At 39.7% G+C, this 22433-nt stretch overlaps 1 protein-coding gene across 1 annotated transcript; it reads left to right on the top strand.

Moving 5' to 3' along the window:
• The first annotated feature begins 3044 nt into the window (after positions 1 to 3044).
• On the top strand, positions 3045 to 21625 carry LOC111138634 (olfactory receptor 10C1-like). Its single transcript, XM_022490665.1, has 2 exons — positions 3045 to 3106; positions 20657 to 21625. The coding sequence occupies exon 2, from the start codon at positions 20660 to 20662 to the stop codon at positions 21623 to 21625; it is 966 nt and encodes a 321-aa protein (XP_022346373.1). The 5' UTR covers positions 3045 to 3106; positions 20657 to 20659.
• The last annotated feature ends 808 nt before the right edge of the window (positions 21626 to 22433 follow it).

The following is a 22433-nucleotide window of genomic DNA, read 5'->3' as shown; positions in this document are numbered from 1 at the left end:
ACAAATCTCTATAGTTTGCCTAGGAGATGCAATAGAACAAATGTTTATAGAAAAATGATTAGGGAAGGGGAAAGTCAGAATTGCTCTTGTGTCAGAGGAACCACCCATGCTGACTTACCACATGGCTTCATTTCTTTCATCCACCATCTGCTGGCCCTGGGCCACTCTGCTTGAATTCATGACTTGGTTTAGGTAAGTTCAGGACTTTCTGAGCTCCAGCCAGATCAGTCTGAATGCATAGAAACAAGACATAGTGCTGTTCCTTGGGTCCATGCCTCAAGTCCTAAAATGAGTTTTGTAGCATAAACCTTTTGTCATAACAGGAAACATCAGCCAAAAGGAAATGATTCCTTACCACATGTTCAGTACTTGAGGAACAAATCAAACACTAAATCAAAGCCTGGTGATATGAGACTTTCAAGACATCAGTGTTTTAAAAATGATATGTCCTAGTGCTTGTCACATCAGGAGTTGTAATCTATCACAAACTTGACAGCTCTATGATTCTTTATGGATTTGCTGTTTGCTTCCATTGCACCTGTGAGTGTACGTGTACATGTGTCACTTGGGTTATGATGTAAAATGTACATCTTGTGTTCGGAAGTGGTAAGAAGTTTCAAGCACTGTTGTAGTAGAAAAGAGAATGTGAAATCAGAGAACCTGGATCCAGTTGACTGCTAATAGTTAACACATAGACCTTTTCTACATTGCTTACTTACCAACTGTGGTTTTATTTTTTTGTAATTTTATTTTTTTTTCAGTGTTCCAAGATTCATTGTTTATGCACCACACCCAGTGCTCCATGCAATATGTGCCCTCCTTAATATCCACCACCAGGCTCACCTATCTCCCACCCCCCACCCCTCTAAGACACTTAGTTTGTTTCTCAGAGTTCACAGTCTGAACTGTGAAACAAGACATAGTGGTTTCATGGTTCATCTCCCCCTCTGATCTCCCCCAACTCACTTCTCCTTTCCTTCTCCCAGTGTCTCCGTGTTATTCCTTATGCTCCACAAGTAAGTGAAACCATATAATTGACTCTCTCTGCTTGACTTATTTCACTCAGCATAATCTCTACCAGTCCAGTCCATGTTGATACAAAAGTTGAGTATTCATCCTTTCTGATGGAGGCATAATACTCCATTGTATATATGGACCAATCTTCTTTATCCATTCATCTGTTGAAGGGCATCTTGGCTCTTTCCACAGTTTGGTGACTGTGGCCATTGCTGCTGTGAACAATGGCCATTCTTTTCACTACATCGGTATCATTGGTAAATATCCAGTAGTGCAATTGCAGGGTCATAGGGAAGCTCTATTTTCAATTTTATGAGGAAGTGCCATACTGTTTTCCAAAGTGGAAAACTTGCATTCCCACCAACAGTGAAGAGGGTTCCCCTTTGTCCACATCCTCTCCAATACACATTGTTTACTGTCTTGTTAATTTTGGCCATTCTAACTGGTGTAAGGTAGTATCTTAATGTGGTTTTGATTTGAGTCTCCCTGATGGCTAATGATGATGAATATTTTTTTCATGTGTCTGTTAGCCATTTGTATGTCTTCTTTGGAGAAGTGTCTGTTCATATCTTCTGCCCATTTTTTTTAATGTGATTATCTGTTTTGTGTGTGTTGAGTTTGAGTAGTTCTTTATAGATCTTGGATTTCAGCCCTTTGTAGTGTCAGTTGTGAATACCAACTGTGTTTTGTGATTATTAGTTAATCCAATATGTGTGACTGTGCTTCATTAAGTGAAAATACTTAATGTGTGGGTGATTACTTTTATGAGGTGTGGTGCCCAGTGGTGATTTAGAGTCTATATCAATTCATTAATCCTTGTTCCAGGTGCATGTAAATATTCACAGTGTACTTACCACAGTTGGAAGCCTCACAAAGATTACATTTTCTTCCCTTTCATTCCCCAAATCACTCCTATCACGTGGCTTGAATCCAGTGTTCATGATGTTAAGCTTTTTATGACAATACATAAATAATTTAATTCATAGAAATGCCCACTGATGCAATCAGTGAACCTACATTATTTTTCATTAAAAGAGACATGTTTTAATGTTTTAAGTTATAATGACATTGCATTATTAAAGGTGTCAATTTATTTCCACATTTCTTTTAGTATATGACTTTGCATAGAGAGGCGACAACACACATGGAGTTACAAAAAGATAAAACCAGTGAAGCTAAATAGATCACTCCCACCTGCATACAACACCCACCTTTTAAATCATTGCAGGTAACCAATGGTCATACTCCCTGCTTTTGCAAAATTGACATTGATCTTTTCTTTCCAACAGTATTAAGTGTTAGTTAGAGATAAGGATTGAATATTCTCTCTGCGTTCAGCAGCTTCACCTCTTCATATCTTAGTTCCATAATATTATTTATTTATTTGATTTGAAGGATCCCAAATATATTTTGATGTGACAAACAATTTTCCCCTAAAGTAATATTTGCTAAGGAAGGTTGCCTCCCTGTATATAAAGCTGGAGGAACATTTTATTCATAGAGATAATAAATCTCACTGCACATTATTTGGCAAGAAACGCTGTAGAAATCCCCTCATGGGAATACTACCTTTTAATTTTCTTCTTGGCACAATAAAATGGAAGGATAAATTTTGAAATTTTTCTTGTTGTGAGAAATGGACTCAGGAGTAAAAGAATCTTGGGAAAATGCATCTACCTCAACAATTTCATAGAAAATTTCCTTACATATCAGTTAAAGTTTAACATAAATGTTTTTGATGTCAAGATAGAATTTTCTTTCATTTATAGTTTCCTCAGATTATTGTTTCTTGAGATTCTTCCTAAAATAAAGGCAAGAATATTCCTTAATCTATGCAGAGAAATCACCCAATTACCCCATCTCCCACCAACCTCCCCTCCAGCAACTCCCAGTTTATTTCCAGAGTTAACCATCTCTCATGGTTTTCCTCAGTCTTTGATGACTTCCCCTTCAGTTTTCCTTCCCTTATCTTATGATCCTCTATGCTATTTCTTATATTCCACATATAGGTGAAACCATATGATAACTGTCTTTCTCTGACTGACATATTTTGCTGAGCATAATACCATCTGGATCCATCCATGTGAAGGTAAGTGGTACGTATTCATCTTTTCTGATGGCTGAGTAAAATTCCATTGTATATATGAACTACATCTTCTGTATCCATTCATCTACTGAAGGGCATCTCAGCTCCTTCAACAGTTTGGCTATTGTGGACATTGCTGCTGTAAACATTGGGGCACAGATACAATTGCTGTGTCATAAGATAGTTCTACTTTCGATTTTTTAAAAAAGATTTTATTTATTTATTTGAGAGAGAGAGAGAGTGAGAGAGAGCATGAGAGGGGAGAAGGTCAGAAGGAGAAGCAGACTCTCCATGGAGCTGAGAGCCTGATGCGGGACTCGATCCCAGGACTCTGGGATCATGACCTGAATGGAAGGCAGTTGCTTAACCAACTAAGCCACCCAGGCACCCTCTATTTTCAAATTTTTGAGGAATGTCCATACTGTTTTCCAAAGTGACTGTATGAACTTGCATTCCCACCAACTGTAAGTGTTTCCTATCTTTTTAATTTTTGCCATTTTACCTGGTGTAAGGTGGTATCCTATTGTGGTTTTGATTTGTATTTCCCTGATGTCGAGTGATCTTGAACATTTTTTCATGTGTCTGTTGGCCATTTGTTTGTCTTCTTTGGAAAAGTGTCTTTTCATGTCTTCTGCCTCTTTCTTGATGGGATTATTTGTTTTTTAGGTGTTGAGTTTGAGAAGTTCTTTATAGATCTTGGATATCAGCCTTTTATCTCTCACGTCATTTGCAAATATTTTTTCCCATTCTGTAGATTGTCTCTTAGTTTTGTTGACTGTTTCTTTTACTGCACAGAAGCTTTTTATCTTGATGAAATCCCAGAAGTTCACTTTTTGCTTTTATTTCCCTTACTTTTATAGATATATCTTGAAAGAAGTTGCTGTGGCCAATGTCAAAGAGGTTACTGCCTATGTTCTCCTTTAGGGTTTTTTTTTTTCCTAGAACAAAGTCTTATTTTTAAAATTTTTAAAAATTTTTATTAACATATAGTATATTATTAGCCCCAGGGGTACAGGTCTGTGAATTGCCAAGTTTACACTTCACAATACTCACCATAGCACGTACCTTCCCCAATGTCCATAACCCAATCACCCTCTCCCTCCCCCCCCTCCTCCCCCAACAACCCCCAGTTTGTTTTGTGAGATTAAGAGTCTCTTATGGTTTGTCTCCCTCCTGATCCCATCCTGTTTCATTTATTCCTTTCCTACCCTCCAAACCCCCCACATTGCCTCTTAACTCCCTCATATCAGGGAGATCATATGATAATTGTCTTTCTCTAATTGACTTATTTCACTCAGCATAATACCCTCTAGTTCCATCCATGTCATCACAAATGGCAAGCTTTCATTTCTTTTGATGGCTGCATAGTATTCCATTGTGTGTATATATATATATATATACTGCCTCTTCTGTATCCATTCGTCTGTTGATGGACATCTAGGTTCTTTCCATAGTTTGGCTATTGTGGACATTGCTGCTATGAACATTGGGGTGCATGTGTCCCTTTGGATCACTACATTTGTATCTTTAGGATAAATACCCAGTAGTGCATTTGCTGGGTTGTAGGGTAGCTCTGTTTTCAACTTATTGAGGAACCTCCATGCTGTTTTCCAGAGTGGCTGCACCAACTTGCATTCCCACCAACAGTGTAGGAGGGTTCCCCTTTATCTGCATCCTCGCCAGCATCTGTCATTCCCTGACTTGTTAAATTTAGCCATTCTGATTGCTGTAAGGTGGTATCTCATTGTGGTTTTGCTTTGTATTTCCCTGATGCCGAGTGATGTGGAGCACTTTTTCATGTGTCTGTTGGCCATCTGGATGTCTTCTTTGCAGAAATGTCTGTTCATGTCCTCTGCCCATTTCTTGATTGGGTTATTTGTTCTTTGGGTGTTGAGCTTGATAAGTTCTTTATAGATTTTGGATACTAGCCCTTTATCTGATATGTCATTTGCAAATGTCTTCTCCCAATGTGTAGGTTCTCTTTTGGTTTTGTTGACTGTTTCCTTTGCTGTGCAAAAGCTTTTGATCTTGATGAAGTTCCAGTGGTTCATTTTTGCCCGTGCTTCCCTTGCCTTTGGTGATGTTTCTAGGAAGAAGTTGCTGCGGCTGAGGTTGAAGAGTTGCTGCCTATGTTTTCCTCAAGGATTTTGATGAATTCCTTTCCCACATTGAAGTCCTTCATCCATTTTGAGTCTATTTTCATGTGTGGTGTAAGGAAATGGTCCAGTTTCATTTTTCTGCACGTGGCTGTCCAATTTTCCCAACACCATTTGTTGAAGAGACTGTCTTTTTTCCATTGGACATTCTTTCCTGCTTTGTCAAAGATTAGTTGACCATAGAGTTGAGGGTCTATTTCTGGGCTCTCTATTCTGTTCCATTGATCTATGTGTCTGTTTTTGTGCCAGTATCATACTGTGTTGATGATGACAGCTTTGTGATAGAGCTTGAAGTCTGGAATTGTGATGCCACCAACTTTGGCTTTCTTTTTCAACATTCCTCTGGGTATTCAAGGTCTTTTCTGGTTCCATATGAATTTTAGGATTATTTGTTCCCTCCTTTAGGGTTTTGATGAATTCCTATCTCACATTGAGGTCTTTCGTTCATTTTGAGTTTATCTTTGTGTGTGGTATATGAGAATGGTCTAGTTTCTTTCTTCTGCATGTGATTCTCCAGTTTTCCCAGCACAATTTATTGAAGAGACTTCCTTTTCCCATTGGATGTTTTTTCCTGATTTGTCAAAGATTAGTTGGCCAAAGTGTTGAGGATCCATTCCGGCGGGGGTTGGGGGTGTCTCTATTTGGTCCATTGATCTCTGCATCTGTTTTTGTGCCAACCATAATGTCTTGATGACTACAGCTTTGTAATATAGCTTGAAGTCAAGCATTGAAATTCCCACAGCTTTGGTTTTCTTTCTCAACATACCCCTGGTGATTCAGGGTCTTTTCTGGTTCCATACAAATTTATGGACTGTTTGTTCCAGGTCTGTGAAAAAAAGAATGTCAGTGGTGTTTTGATAGGGGTTGCATTAAATGTCTTAACTGCTCTGGGGAACATAGACATATTAACAATATTTATTCTTCCAATCCATGAGCATGGAATCTTTTTCCTTCTCTTTGTGTCTTCCTCAATTATTTTCATAACTGTCTGTACTTTCAGAGTATAGCTCCTTTTCCTCTTTGATTGGGTTTATTGCTAAGGATCTTATGGTTTTTGGAGATATTGTAAATTGAAATTCCTTAATTTCTCTTTCCTCAGTTATATTGTTTGTGTATAGAAATGCAACTGATTTTTTTTGTTTTGTTTTTTCTTTTTTTTTTCAGCGTAACAGTATTCATTGTTTTTTGCACCACACCCAGTGCTCCATGCAATACATGACCTCTCCAATACCCACCACCTGGTTCCCCTAACCTCCCACCCCTGCCCCTTCAAAACCTTCAGATTGTTTTTCAGAGTCCATAGTCTCTCATGGTTCACCTCCCCTTCCAATTTCCCTCAACTCCCTTCTCTCCATCACCCCTTGTCCTCCATGCTATTTGTTATGCTCCACAAATAAGTGAAACCATATGATAACTACTCTCTCTGCTTGACTTATTTCACTCAGCATAATCTCTTCCAGTCCCGTCCATGTTGCTACAAAAGTTGGGTATTCATCCTTTCTGATGGAGGCATCATACTCCATAGTGTATATGGACCACATCTTCCTTATCCATTCATCCGTTGAAGGGCATCTTGGTTCTTTCCACAGTTTGGCGACTGTGGCCATTGCTGTTATAAACATTGGGGTACAGATGGCCCTTCTTTTCACTACATCTGTATCTTTGGGGTAAATACCCAGTAGTGCAATTGCAGGGTCATAGGAAGCTCTATTTTTAATTTCTTGAGGAATCTCCACACTGTTCTCCAAAGTGGCTGCACCAACTTGCATTCCCACCAACAGTGGAAGAGGGTTCCCCTTTCTCCACAGCCCCTCCAACACATGTTGTTTCCTGTCTTGCTAATTTTGGCCACTCTAAGTGGTGTAAGGTGGTATCTCAATGTGGTTTTAATTTGAATCTCCCTGATGGCCAGTGATGATGAACATTTTTTCATGTGTCTGATAGCCATTTGTATGTCTTCATCGGAGAAGTGTCTGTTCATATCTTCTGCCCATTTTTTGATATGATTGTCTGTTTTGTGTGTGTTGAATTTCAGGAGTTCTCTGTAGATCCTGGATATCAACCTTTTGTCTATACTGTCATTTGCAAATATCTTCTCCTATTCAATGGGTTGCCTCTTTGTTTTGTTGACTGTTTCCTTTGCTGTGCAGAAGCTTTTGATCTTGATGAAGTCCCAAAAGTTCATCTTCGCTTTTGTTTCCTTTGCCTTTGGAGACATATCTTGAAAGAAGTTGCTGTGGCTGATATCGAAGAGGATACTTCCTATGTTCTCCTCTAGGATTCTGATGGATTCCTGTCTCACGTTGAGGTCTTTTATCCATTTTGAGTTTATCTTTGTGTATGGTGTAAGAGAATGGTGGAGTTTCATTCTTCTACATATAGCTGTCCAGTTTTCCCAGCACCATTTATTGAAGAGACTGTCTTTTTTCCACTGTATATTTTTTCCTGTTTTGTCGAAGATTATTTGACCATAGAGTTGAGGGTCCATATCTGGGCTCTCTACTCTGTTCCACTGGTCTATGTGTCTGTTTTTATGCCAGTACCATGCTGTCTTGGTGATCACAGCTTTGTAGTAAAGCTTGAAATCAGGTAACGTGATGCCCCCAGTTTTATTTTTGTTTTTCAACATTTCCTTAGTGATTTGGGGTCTCTTCTGATACATAGCCATCCAAGCCTCCGTCAAAAAAATTGAAAAATTCAGAACACACCAGCTGTATCTACACCTTAAAGAACTGGAGAATCAACAACAAATCAAACCAACTCCACACATAAGAAGGGAAATAATCAAGTTAGAGCAGAGATCAATGAGGTAGAAACCAGAGACACAGTAGAATGTATCAATGAAACTAGAAGCTGGTTTTTTGAAAGAATCAATAAGATCGATAAGCCATTGGCCACACTAATCCAAAAGAAAAGAGAGAAAGCCCAAATTCATAAAATTATGAATGAAAAGGGAGAGATCACAACTAACACCAAGGAAATAGAAACAATCATCAGAAGTTATTATCAACAGTTATATGCCAGTAAGCTAAGCAACCTGGATGAAATGGATGCATTCCTGGAAAACTATAAACTCCCAAAATTGAACCAGGAAGAAATCGGCAACCTAAATAGACCGATATCCAGTAATGAGATTGAAGCAGTGATCAAAAACCTCCCAAAAAACAAGAGCCCAGGACCTGATGGATTCCCTGGGGAATTCTACCAAACTTTCAAAGAAGAAATAACACCTATTCTCCTGAAGCTGTTTCAAAAAATTGAAGCAGAAGGAAAACTTCCAGACTCTTTCTATGAAGCCAGCATTACCCTGATCCCCAAACCAGGCAAAGACCCTACCAAAAAGGAGAATTTCAGACCAATATCACTGATGAATATGGATGCTAAGATTCTCACCAAGATCCTAGCAAACAGGATCCAACAGCACATTAAAAAGATTATCCACCACGACCAGGTGGGATTCATTCCTGGGCTACAAGGATGGCTCAACATCCACAAATCAATCAATGTGATAGAACAAATCAATAAGAGAAGAGAGAAGAACCACATGGTCCTCTCCATTGATGCAGAAAAAGCATTTGACAAAATCCAGCATCCGTTCCTGATTAAAATGCTTCAACGTATAGGGATAGAGGGAACATTCCTGAACTTCATAAAATCTATCTATGAAAAACCCACAGCAAATATCATCCTCAATGGGAAAAAGCTTGCAGCCTTCCCATTGAGATCAGGAACGCGACAAGGATGCCCACTCTCACCACTCTTTTTCAACATAGTACTAGAAGTCCTAGCAACAGCAATCAGACAAAAAGAGAAATAAAAGGTATCCAAAGTGGCAAAGAAGAAGTCAAACTCTCTCTCTTCGCAGATGACATGATTCTTTATATGGAAAACCCAAAGGACTCCACCCCCAAACTACTAGAACTCATACAGTAATTCAGTAACGTGGCAGGATACAAAATCAATGTACAGAAATTAGTGGCTTTCTTATACACTAACAATGAAAACACAGAAAGGGAAATTAGAGAATCGATTCCATTTACTATAGCACCAAGAACCATAAGATACCTGGGAATAAACCTAACCAAAGAGGTAAAGGAACTGTACTTGAGGAACTACAGAACACTCATGAAAGAAATTGAAGAAGACACAAAAAGATGGAAGACCATTCCATGCTCTTGGATTGGAAGAATAAACATTGTTAAAATGTCTATACTGCCTAGAGCAATCTATACTTTTAGTGTCATTCCGATCAAAATTCCACCGGTATTTTTTAAAGAGCTGGAGCAGATGATCCTAAAATTTGTATGCAACTGATTTTTTTAAGGTTTTATTTATTTATATGACAGAGAGACACAGTGAGAAAGGGAACACAAGCAGGGGGAGTGGGAGAAGCAGGCTTCCCACCGAGCAGGGAGCCTGATGCTGGGCTCATTCCCAAGACCTGGGGATCATGACCTGAACCCAAGGCAGATGATTAATGACTGAGCCACCCAGGCACCTGAAATGCAACTGATTTCTGTGCATTGATTTGTGTATCCTGCCACATTGCTGAATTGCTGTATGAGTTCTAATAACTTGAGTGTGGAGTCTTTTGGATTTTCCGCATAAAGTATCATATCATCTGTGAAGAAAGAGAGATTGACTTCTTCTTTGACAACTTAAATGCTTTTTATTCTTTTTGTTGTCTGGTTGCTGATGCTAGGACTTTTAGTACCATGCTGAATGATAATGGTGAGAGTGGGCATCCTTGTCGTGTTCCTGATCTTAAGAATGATATTCGCTGCATGCTTTTCATAGATGGCTTTTATGATATTAAAGTATGTACCCTCTACCTCTATACTTTGAAGAGTTTTAATTAGGAAAGAATGTTATATTTTATCAAATGTTTTCTGTGCATTGATTGAGAGAATCATACGGTTCTTGTCTTGTCTTTTATTAATATGCTCTATCACATTGTTTGATTTGCAAATGTTGAACCACCTTGCATCCCAGGAATAAATCCAACTGGTAATGGTGAATAGTCCTTTTAATGTACTGTTGGATCCCATTTGGTAGAATCTTTTTGAGTATTTTTACATCCATGTTCATCAATGATATTGGTCTGTAATCCTCTTTTTTTCTATTTCTTCAACTTTCTTTTTTTAATTTAAATTCAATTAGCCAACATCATTAGTTTCAGATGTAGCATTCAGTAATTCATCTGTGGCATTTAACACCTACTGCTCATCATATCGCATGCCCTCCTTAATCTACATCACCCAATTACCCCATTCTCCCACCCACCTCCCCTCTAGCAACCCTCAGTTTGTTTCCTATAGTAAAGAGTCTCTCATAGTTTCGCTCCCTCTCTGTAATTCTCCTTTTCATGGGGTGTTTGTCTGGTTTGGGATCAGGGTAATGCTGGCCTCACAGAATGAGTTTGGAAGTTTTCCTCCTATTTCTATTTTTTGAAGCAGCCTCAGTAGAATAGGTATTATTTCTTTTTTAAACGTTTGGTAGCATTCCCCTGCTGTAAGCCATCAGGCCCTGGACTTTATTTGTTTTTTTTTTTTTATTTGTTTGCTTTTTATTTTATTTTTTCAGTGTTTCAAAAGTCATTGTTTATGCACCACACCCAGGACTTTTGTTTTCTGGAAGGTTTTTGATTACTGTTGCAATTTCGTTGCTGGTTATTCATCTATTTAGATTGTCTATTTCTTCCTGTTTCAGTCTTGGTAGTTTATAAGTTTCCAGAAAGGCATCTATTTCTTCCAGTTTGCTTAATTTGTTGGCAAATAGTTGCTGGTAATAATTTCTAATAATTGTTTCTATTTCCTTGGTATTAGTTGTGATCTCTCCCCTTTCATTCATGATTTTATTAATTTGAGTCCTTTGTCCTTTCTTTTGGATAAGTCTGGCCGGGGGTTTATTGATATCATTAATTCTTTCAAAGAACCAGCTTTTAGTTTCCTTGATCTCTTCTACTGTTTTTCTGGTTTCTGTTTCATTGATATCTGCTCTAATCTTTATTATTTCTCTTTTGCTTGGTTTAGGCCTTATTTATTGTGCTTTCTCCAGGTCCTTTAGATGTAAGGTTAACTTGTGCATGGGATTTATCTTATTTTTTTGAGAGAGACTTGGATGGCTATGTACTTCCCCCTTAGGATCACTTTTCTGTATCCCATAGGTTTTGAACTGATGTGTTTTCATTCTCATTAGTCTCAATGAATTGTTTAAGCTCTTTAATTTCCTGGTTGACCCAATCATTCTTTTGCAGGATGCTCTTTAACTTCCAAGTGTTTGAGTTCCTTCCAAATTTCTTCTTCTGGTTTCATTCCAGTTTCACAGCACTGGGGTCTGAATACATGCAAGGAATGACCCCAGTCTTTCGGTATTGATTGAGATCTGATTTGTTACCCAGTATGTGGTCTATTCTGGAGAATGTTCCATGTGCACTTGAGAAGAATGAATTTTCTGTTGTTTTAGGATGAATTTTCTGTATATATCTACGAAGTACATCTGGTACAATGTTTCATTCAAAGCCCTTGTGTCTTTGTTGATCTTCTGCTTAGATGATCTGTCCATTGCTGTGAGTGGACTGTTGAGGTCTCCTGCTATTAATGTATTATTATCAATATGTTTCTTTATTTTGGTTATTAATTGGTTTATATAATTTGCTGCTCCCATGTTGGGGCATAGATATTTAAAATTGTTAGAGCTTCTTGTTGGAGAAACACTTTATTTTTTTAATTTTTAATTTTTTAAATTATTTTTCAGTGTACTAGAATTCATTATTTATGCACCACACCTAGTGCTCCATGCAATACATGCCCTCCACAATACCCACCACCAGACTGGCCCAAATTCCCACCCCCTGCCCCTTCTAAACCCTCATACTGTTTTTCAGAGTCCACAGTCTCTCATGGTTCATCTCCCCCTCCAATTTCCCTCAACTCCCTTCTCCTCTCCATCTCCCCATGTCCTTTGTGTTATTTCTTATTCTCCACAAATAAGTGAAACCATATGATAATTGACTCTCTCTGCTTGACTTATTTCACTCAGCATAATCTCCTCCAGTCCCGTCCATGTTGCTACAAAAGTTGGCTATTCATCCTTTCTGATGGAGGCATCATACTCCATAGTGTATATGGACCACATCTTCCTTATCCATTCGTCCGTTGAAGGGCATCTTGGTTCTGTCCACAATTTGGTGACCGTGGCCATTTGTGCTATAAACATTGGGGTACAGATGGCCCTTCTTTTCACTACATCTGTATCTTTGGGGTAAATACCCAGTAGTGCAATGGCAGGGTCATAGGGAAGCTCTATTTCTAATTTCTTAAGGAATCTCCACACTGTTGGAGAGACACTTTAAGTATGATATACTACTGTCTTTGGCTTAAAATGCAATTTTTCTGATATGAGAATTTCTACCTCAGATTTCTTTTGAGGTCTGTTAGCATGGTAAATGGTTCTCCATCCTGTCACTTTCAATCTGGAGGTGACTTTAGGTTCGAAATGAGTATCTTGTAGATAGCATATGGGTGAGTCCTGCTTTTTATCCAGTCTGAAACTCTGTGTCTTTTCATGGGAGCATTCAGCCCATTCACATTGAAAGTAACTATTGAAAGATATAAATTTAGTGTCATTGTATTACCTGTAGAGTCCCCATTTCTGTAGATTTTCTGTTTCTTTTTGGTCTATGCCACTCTTGGGGTTTCTCTTCACTTACAGAATTCTCCTTAATACTTCTTATGAGGCCGGCTTGGTGATAACTTATTCTTTAAGCTTCTGCCTACTCTGAAAGCTATTTGTCTTTCCATCTGTTCCAAATGACAGCTTTGCTGGGTCAAGTATTCTTGGCTGCATGTTCTCATTTAATACCCTGAATGTGACTTGCCAGCACTTGCTGGGTTAACAGGACTATGTGGATATGTCTGATGTTATTCTGAAGTTTGTCCCTCCATACCTAAGAAATCTCTTACCCCCAGATGCTCTCAGGATAGCTTCCTTTGCTCTAAAATTGTTAGGTATCATTGTTGCATGTCAGGATATTGATCTATTTTTATTGATTTTGGGAGGGGTCCTCTCTGCTTCTTGGACATGAATGTTTGTTTCCTTCCCCAGATTAGGGAAATTCAGCTGTCATTTGCTCAAATATATCTTCTAGTCCTCTCTCTCCCACCCCCCCTCAGAGATCCCAATAATTCTGACATTAAAACATTCCACGGTGTTGTTCATCTCTCTAAGTCTATTTTCATGTGCTACTAGCTGCCTATCCCTACCTTCTTCAGCTTCCTTCCTCTCTATTAGCTTTTCTTCTAGCTCACTAATTCATTCTTTTGCTTTAGTTACCCTTGCTGTTATTCAGTTTAGACAGCATCTCATTCACAGCATTTTTAAGTTCAGCCTGATTAGATCTCATTTCTTCCCTTAGAGAATCTATATTGTCACTAATACTTTTCTCAAGCCTTGCTATTGACTTCATGGTTGCTCTCCTGAAGTCTATATTTCTCATCTTCCTTATGTTCATATGCATTTTTTCTGTTGCAGAGGACATTGTCTCTAGTTCTTTTCTTTATTTGGAGTTCCTCCTCCTAGTCATTCTATTGAGGGATGGATGAGCAAATGGATGGAGTCCAAAATATCAACCATGACCCAAGATAGATGTACCCTAGCAAAATACAGAGTGGTCAGTTGCCACCACCAAAAAGTCAAAGCTAAAATGAAACACAAGAGTAAAAATAAAAAACAGAAAAAATAAAAAATAAAGAAATAATCTCAAAAAAGAGGAGATGGGAAGGCAGGCCATAAACTCTCAGTGTGGACAAAGCAGGGTGTTTCAGTTTTCCCTGGGTGTATTTTAGTGTGTGTTTTAGAGGCCACTACATCCCAAAATTATGAGGAAAGTAAAACTTGTATATATAAAAAGGGAAAACAGAATAGAGTGAAACATGGGCTAAAAGATACATCTATAAAAAAAAATAGGTGTGTAAAAATACAAGTTCAAAGACACTATGAATAGTGAGTTGGTGTAATAGACATCTAGTTGAAATGAGGATAAGGTATGAAGGAAAATACAGCAGGGGGAAATGGCAGGAGAGAAGGAAAACAAAAGAAGGAAAGAAAAGAAAAGAATTATATCTGAAAAATAAACAAGCCTTGAGGCAATGCCTGGAGTTCAATATACAATTTCACCCTGGCAGTGGGATTTTACAGTCTTATGGGGTTCATAGGGTTGTTTCCACCTGTCCTTCCAGCCTGTGTTCTGGGAGAGGGGCCTGCTTCACTGTTTCTCAGGTATCCCTGTCTGGGCAGAGTTGCCCCACACCCTGTCAGGGGGATGGGCTCAGTGGAAACTGGACCTCTTTTTGGCTTTTGTTCCCTGGGGTCTTTCCACACCTCTTCAGGGGATCAGGGCCAATATGGCCACAGCCAAACCTCTGGGCCAGAGCAGAAAATTTGCATTCTGCCCTCTTCAATAAACCCTCTGGGACAAACAGTCTCCACTTCTGTAGGTGCCCCAAACCATAGCCTCCTGTGGTGTGTGCCCACTGCAATCTCTCAAAAGTGTTTTAAGGGGCCTGGGGGTGACTCTGCCTTTTGTGGTTCGAAAACCGCCAAGTGGCTGTGGGTCACGCACACACCCAAAACTCCAGAATCAGGTCTGTGTTCCACCCTAAAGTCCTTTCCCGGCCACTACTGCTCCACGATTTTTTGCCCAGTCCTATGTTCAGCTTTCACATCTTTTTCAGGCTGTTCAAGGAAAGAGTGGATAGCGACCCACTGAGTTCAGTTTCTGGCAATCCAAGCTGAGGGTCTCTTCTTGGTCTTGCTGACCGTAACCTCCCTCCTGGCTCCAATGCTATGGCAGTCTACCAGTTCAGGCTCCCCCTTTTCTCTGAGGTCCCTCGTATCCTGAGACTACAATGCTCTACCTAGATTTCTGCCTTTTCATTTCCAGAGCCCCTTTCAGAGAGGGATATCTGTCCTAGACCAGATTTCTATGGGTTCTGATTTTGCACTCTGGTGTTCTATCATCTTCCAGGAGCCAGCTTATGGAGGCTGCCTCCCTCTTCTGTTTCTCTTCTTATATTACCCCGTGGATTCACGACTCCACACGTCCAACCTTGCAAGAAGCAGTCACTTTTCTGCTTGTAGAGATCCTGATATATATTCTTACATCTCACAATGATTTCATAGGTGTTCAAAATCATCTGGCAGATATCCAGCTGAATTCAGGGGACCCCTTGTAAAGGGGTCCCCTTCACCACCATCTTGCCTTCCTCCTCCAAGAGCTATTGGGACACTAAGTTCTTTACATGGAATTCCAAAGTATAAGCTATTCATTATATTTAACTATTGAGTTTTCTATCCTTTATGTTTATTTCTGTTCTCCTAAATGTTAGCATTCACCAGCAGAGAGAGACGGACCTGCCCATGACAATTATTGATAGACAGAATCAAACATCTTCCTACACTCTCCAGTGAAAAGAAAATGTGCCTCCTGTGGGAGGGGGGAAGGATACAAATCCAGAACAAGAAGAATTGAAATAAAACATGTTCAGACTCCAGGGTTTTTCAGGAAGGAGGAAGGCTCAACTGTATCACCCAGTGATTGGCACAGCCTTGCACGCTTCTGTGGTGAGGGGAGAAGGGAGCATGGCGGGCATGACTGGAGGTTACGTGATGCTCTCCCATGAGACACACAGGCTTCCTGAGACAGGATGCAGCACTGACTACCACAAAAGCTTCTAGGTGCAGAGTCTAAGAGGACTGGGAGACTTACATCATCTGGAGTGTGAGAGGTTGTAAGGTAAGGGGACAGAGCAGAGAAAATCAGGGAGTGGCTTATCAGAAGCAACAACTATCTAGTGTTTCCCTTAAATGTTAGGATTACAGGTACGTGGTACGAGAGATGTCTTAAGAAAAGGGGCTGTGGAAGACAGTGAATTCCAACGTGAACATGGACAGCCGAGCCTGAAGCATTTTTTGATGCTGACCGTAACCATAATCAGCTGTTTTTTCCTTCTCCAAAGAGTATAACTTACTCAGTTTACCAGTATTCCTGTCATAAGTTTCCTGTGAATTGTTCTAAATTAATTATTTCATAGGAACTGTTACCGTTAGGGAAGGAAATGCCTGGATTCTCCTGCACACCTGAGTCCAGTCGAATGATAAAATAGTTTCCGCTGCATCATGATAAGGCATCACCTTGTTATCAGATCCTAGGTGCAGTGACTGGGGAAATTGTGGAAAGCAGTGGGTAACCATTTCTATAATCTGTAATAAGCCATTTACATAAAGACATTTCAGAAGTGAAAATTTCATAGTAATGAGGATTAATATTTACTAAATGTTTCCTGTAGTGTTTCAGTTATAGTGTCCAATAACATTTATCATGCTTTCCTTTGATTGATAGGAAAAATAAACATTTGTTATGAAAACAGAGATTAATAAGAGGCTGAGACACTCAAGCAACATATCTAATTGTGTGGAAATGACCCAAAATGAATCACTTGTGCTGGGTTATTTCCAAGCCAGAATCACATACTGAGTGCTTGTCTTGGCTCTTAGGGTTGGGCGAGGAAGCCGATGAAGCTGAGTCTTTGACATTGCCTTATTTCTCTATTTCTCTCACATATCCAAATTACACTGAAAGTCCACCTCAATATGTAAACCTTCAGAATCTCACCAGCATTCAAAGGCCACTTAATCTTTATTACGTGGAATAGGAATCTACAAATAGAATTTCTCATAGAGCATGAAACTCCTGTATCTTCAGATTATATGACAGTGCCATTTGCTTAATCAGGGACTCTTCATAGGACACTTTTATAGACTGATAATAATATATAGGACATTTATATTAATAAGATACACCTTTATTTTGTATATAACATGTTATAACAATAGATACTGATAATAATAGAGAATATTCCATGCAGTGTCCTATGAATTCATTAACATGGTGTTTTAAAAAAACAAGAGGTTTTGATGCTGATAAGTTGCATTTTAAGGCCATTTCTTACCTTATCTTCATGATTTGGCTCTACAGTTTGCATTTTTAACTCTAACCAACACAAGAAAGACAGGAAGGGCTTCTTCATCCTTCACTTACATGGAAATGATGAATCAGAAACTTTAAGTTAAGAAAATATGTCAGGTGAGGGACAGAAGCAATGTTCAGATCCAGTGGTTCTACTGGCTTAATGCTCTTTCTGGAGACACCTGGCACCTGCTTCAAGTATCTCACTCTTTCCATAGCAGTGATTAAAATAAATTGTTCTTGGTATGTACATAAAGCTGGTCGCTACTACATGGACCCCAGGCCCCCCAGTCTAAGGTCAGTGGAGAGTAACTCATGAAAACAATAGCAAGTGTAATTTCAAAAATCAGATTTTACCTATTTCCATGTCGAGCCAAATGACTGTTAGGGAGGGAGAAGAGAATCTGACTACTGTAGAGTTAGGATGTTTAAGAAAATCTTTTGGGTCAAAAAATAAAAAAAAAGATAAGCAATCATGACCTGTTTTCTTTGCTTTAGCCTTGCCTGAATTACCTTACTTCATGGGAACCATACATATTAAAATCAACTACTATGTCAGGAAGATGCCTACAAATGCTTTAATATATGTATGGCTACTTTACTACGTGACATGTGAGCAGGGTTTCCAACAGTCACATGTATTGGAATCCCTGTCATTATGCAGAGTTGTTACTTCATATTTCGCAGTTTTGAATTTTTCCACTTGTTCCCATCCTTTTTTTTGCCATATTTAAAACATTTTTAATTCCAACTTAATTGCAAATATTATTACAAGGCACAGGTACTTAAAGTTGCAAGCAATATTTGTTGGATAAGTGTTAGATCACATTATATTATGCTTATAGATACATAACCTTCATATGTCTGTGATTATTCCTTTTTTTTTTTTTTTACTTTATTTTATTTTTTCAGTGTTCCCTTGTTCCCATCCTTTACTTTGGGTGCTTTTGTAAGGCTCAGTAGAGTAAATTACAGCAAAGCAGTAGATTCAAATGATCCATGACACCACCATCTTTTCCCAGGACATAATGTTTGGGTGGCATTTTTGTGCTTGTGTGTATGTATGTATATATGTATGTACGTATTTTCTGCTGTTCTTCTCTCCATCATGGCATGTGCATGGCAAAACATGAAGAGTGGATGAACATCAAGAGGGATGATTAGGGACAGTGACGAAAAAGAAATTCCACAAGCGGGAATATATGGAGGTGAACCTATAGTAACATACACATGGACTCAGGCACAACGATGGCTGATACTTACTGAGTACTGAACCGTTTTCCTAAGTGCTTTTATGGGAATTAACTCACTTAATCCTCACAGCAACCCCATGAGGAATATACCACTATAATCTCCTTTAATAAGTGGAAAAATTGAGGAAACAGATAGTTTGAGTAAATGTTAACTTTGGCCCAGCATTAGATGGCTGTGTTAGGATCTGAACCCAGATAGAATATCTCCAAAATACTCTTAATTCTGATGCTCCTAAGTACGGATTTGAATCTGTGTGCTTTTGTGTGTGGGTGTACGGATGGATGTATACATGCAAAAATGTATGTTTTTGTATGTATCTTTTGTGAATGCACCTAATATATTTGTCTTTTCATAGTAACTTGGAACCTCAAAAAGCACATTTTTTGGTTATATTTACCTGCATCAAATATTACTGTGGAATAAACAATGATGTGTTCTAAACAAATGTAGTGTAAACATGGTCTCACGTTATGCTGATGAACACATAGAGTCCAGAGCAGTGGACGCAAAACCTCCTTCGTCGTCTGCCCTTTTCATGGCAAACATTCCTTAGACTCGTGCTTGATGACATTTCAAAAGAAAAGCCAAATGGCAGTACACCCACAAAGAAGAATGAGGAATGTTTTGTCAGGAACTCATAGGTATTAGGTTGAGAGACAACTGTCACATTGAGACATTTGAGGGAGATGAGCTTTATCGTAATTAACTTCAGAAAACACACTCGGCACCCATGGGCAGATGCTTGGGCAGCCAGAGGAAAGCTTAGTGTTCCAGCTTTTCCTCGTTACAGGAGAACCTATTCATTGCTAAGTGTAGTGGGTATAATGGTAAGTAAGTTGAGAAATGCAGTTCTGCTCTCCATGTCTGTGTCCAGGCTACGCTCAGGAAGAAATGAACAATTGGTTGTCCTTGAAGTGCTATGATGGTGCTCTCATGGAGGTCACTGAGTGGTGGGGACACGTGGAGGGGTTTCCCTCCCGAGTATGGGGGTGAGGCAGTGCAGCAGTGGGGAAGAAGTTTCCAGAGAGGAGAAGACACTGTCCTGCAATCTGAGCACACTGAGCAGGAGACTAGGTGGACAGTCAAGGAGGCAGATGTCAAGCCCCTTCAAGAAAATGAGCACAAAGACTAGGAAATCAAGCAAGCAAGGCACACCCAAAAGGCTGCTAGTGTGTGTAGCTGGATATAGTGTACTAAGAGGTCCTTTGGTTACGGGATAAGATCAAAATTTCTATCAATAGGCGGTGAGCCAATCCATGGATTTGCAAGAATCACATGAAGACATTTGAATGTTAACTTGAAGGCAGTGGTAACTTCCATTTAGCAAAGAACCCTGTGATGAGGAAAGGCTGGCAGATGACAAGTGCGAAAGGTAGAGAAGTTTGTCGTCTTGAGCAGGGACCTCAGCATGCAGGGTCAGTGTGGTGTGAGGGTGTGGGGGTCCTCACACCTGAGCTCCTGCTGCGCCATGCCCCAAGCCCCCTTCCAACACCAAGTCCCCAGGACACTGGCTTTAATGCTCTGAATTACAGCAATTCTTGATTCATTGAATGCCCATTTAATTTCTGCTTTCCTTCACTAAATAAGTTCCATTTGGGAAGAAATGTTGAGTTGTGTTTTGTTTTTTTATTGTTAAATTTCAGGACCTGAAGTAGTAAGTGCAGAATACTTTGTGCTCAAAAAACACTTGCTGAATGAATGTGTGACAAATTCAGTGGCAAAAGAAATGGGGAGAAAATGACAGGTGTGAGAAAACCTTTGTCTGGCAGTATTTGACAACCGATTAATGGGAGAAATGAAGAAGGAATTGAGCTTAAGCTATTTTTCCCCCAATTTTATGCTTGATGACTAGGTGTGTTTTTGTCTTTTTTAAAAAATTTTTGTTTATTTTTTAAATTTCTTTTCAGTGTGACTCGGTATATTTTTGAACAGATAAACGGGCTTCATGAACACGGAACAGGATTTGGTTTGTAAACTTGTGAGAACGGGTGTAATTTCCAAGCTTTTTGATTTTTGGAATTGCGGTCAGAAATGCATCTCTCTGACTTAGGAAAAGCAATATAGAGATTTGCACTTATAGCTGAATGACACTTTCCTTGTTGTCCTTTTCCCCAGGTCATGAACCTCAGCTGCTCCCTGTGGCAGGACAACAGCCTGTCTGTCAAGCACTTTGTATTTGCCAAGTTCTCGGAGGTCACTGAACAGTGTTTCCTTTTATTCACCCTCGTCCTACTTATGTTTTTAGCATCCCTCATGGGTAATGCCCTCATAGCCCTTGCCATCTGGACCAACCCCGTCCTCCATATGCCCATGTACTTCTTCCTGACCAACCTGTCTCTCTTAGAGATTGGCTACACGTGCTCGGTCATACCCAGGATGCTGCAGAGCCTCGTGAGTGAGGCCCGGGGCATCTCCCGGGAGGGGTGTGCTACGCAGATGTTTTTCTTCACATTTTTTGGTATCAGCGAGTGCTGTCTTTTGGCAGCCATGGCTTTTGACCGCTACATGGCCATATGCTCCCCACTCCACTATGCAATGCGAATGAGCCGGGGGGTGTGCGCCCAGCTGGCAGTCGCTTCCTGGGGAGTGGGTTGCATGGTAGGCTTGGGCCAGACCAACTACATTTTCTCCTTGAACTTCTGCGGCCCCTGTGAAATAGACCATTTCTTCTGTGACCTACCCCCTATCCTGGCTCTTGCCTGTGGTGATACATCCCATAACGAGGCCGCCGTCTTTGTTGCGGCCATTCTTTGCATTTCCAGTCCATTTCTACTAATCATTGCTTCCTATGGCAGAATCCTGGCTGCCGTGCTGATCATGCCCTCCCCTGAAGGCCGCCATAAAGCTCTTTCCACCTGTTCTTCCCACCTGCTTGTTGTGACGCTCTTCTATGGCTCCGGGTCTGTCACCTACTTGAGACCCAAGGCCAGCCATTCACCAGGAACAGATAAACTCCTAGCTCTGTTCTACACCGTGGTGACGTCCATGCTCAATCCCATCATCTACAGTTTACGGAACAAGGAGGTCAAGGCAGCTCTCCAGAGAACCCTGGGTAAGAGAAAGGTTCTGACTCTGACTGGATAGATACCAGAGGACCAGGAAAATCTGTTCTTTGAAAAAATGCACACACAACCCAAGAGTAAAGAAAGAAAGAAAGTGAAGGCTCTCTGCAACCTATTTTGTAAGGACCTTCTTTAACGATGGTAGAGTAATTTTGGAGACACCTCTGTACTCTCAGTTGAACTTCTGATCGCCAGATTCCGGAAGGGAGTTGGCTACCAAAGCATCTCAATAGGTGAGTCCAACACTAGACAGTTTTACAAAAAACGCCCATCTGGGCTTGCTGAACAGATTCTAGTTTATATCTCAGAAATCCGGACAATTCTCATTCTGTACTCTTAGGCATTTTCTAGCCCTTGAGGATCCCATCCGACTCTGCCCTGGTCTCTGGTCCCACGTGACTCTCAATTCCCTAAAACTCCATGAAGCACATTATTTCCTTCCATAAAAAATATTTAAAACATTTCAACCTTAATTGTTACATGATATAGAATTAATTCTTTCTGTGAGTCGCATGTACTATAAAAATACATAAACATGCCCAAAAAAGTAAACACGTGTCAGAGGTATTTGTTGCAGAATATTAAAAGAAAAAAGTGGGATATTCTTATCAAGAGTCTCTATGGTGAAAATGTTTTTAAAAAGAAAATTTAAATTCAAAGGAGAAATTTAAATTCAAGGAGAAAAGGAGAATAATGAACTAAGAATGATTACCCTAAATAATTTAAAGGATTGTTATGTAATTTACAAAATTTGCATATGTGTAAATGAATTCTGACTCCATGTGTTTGGAAATCCACCACACACTTGCTCTGAAGAGAAATGAGCTGTA

Source organism: Enhydra lutris, unplaced genomic scaffold, assembly GCF_002288905.1.
Source record: "Enhydra lutris kenyoni isolate GAN:26980312 unplaced genomic scaffold, ASM228890v2 scaffoldscaffold93, whole genome shotgun sequence".
NCBI lineage: Eukaryota > Metazoa > Chordata > Mammalia > Carnivora > Mustelidae > Enhydra > Enhydra lutris.
The sequence above is the reverse complement of the archived record's forward strand: the minus strand, read 5'-3'. Positions and strand labels throughout refer to the sequence as shown.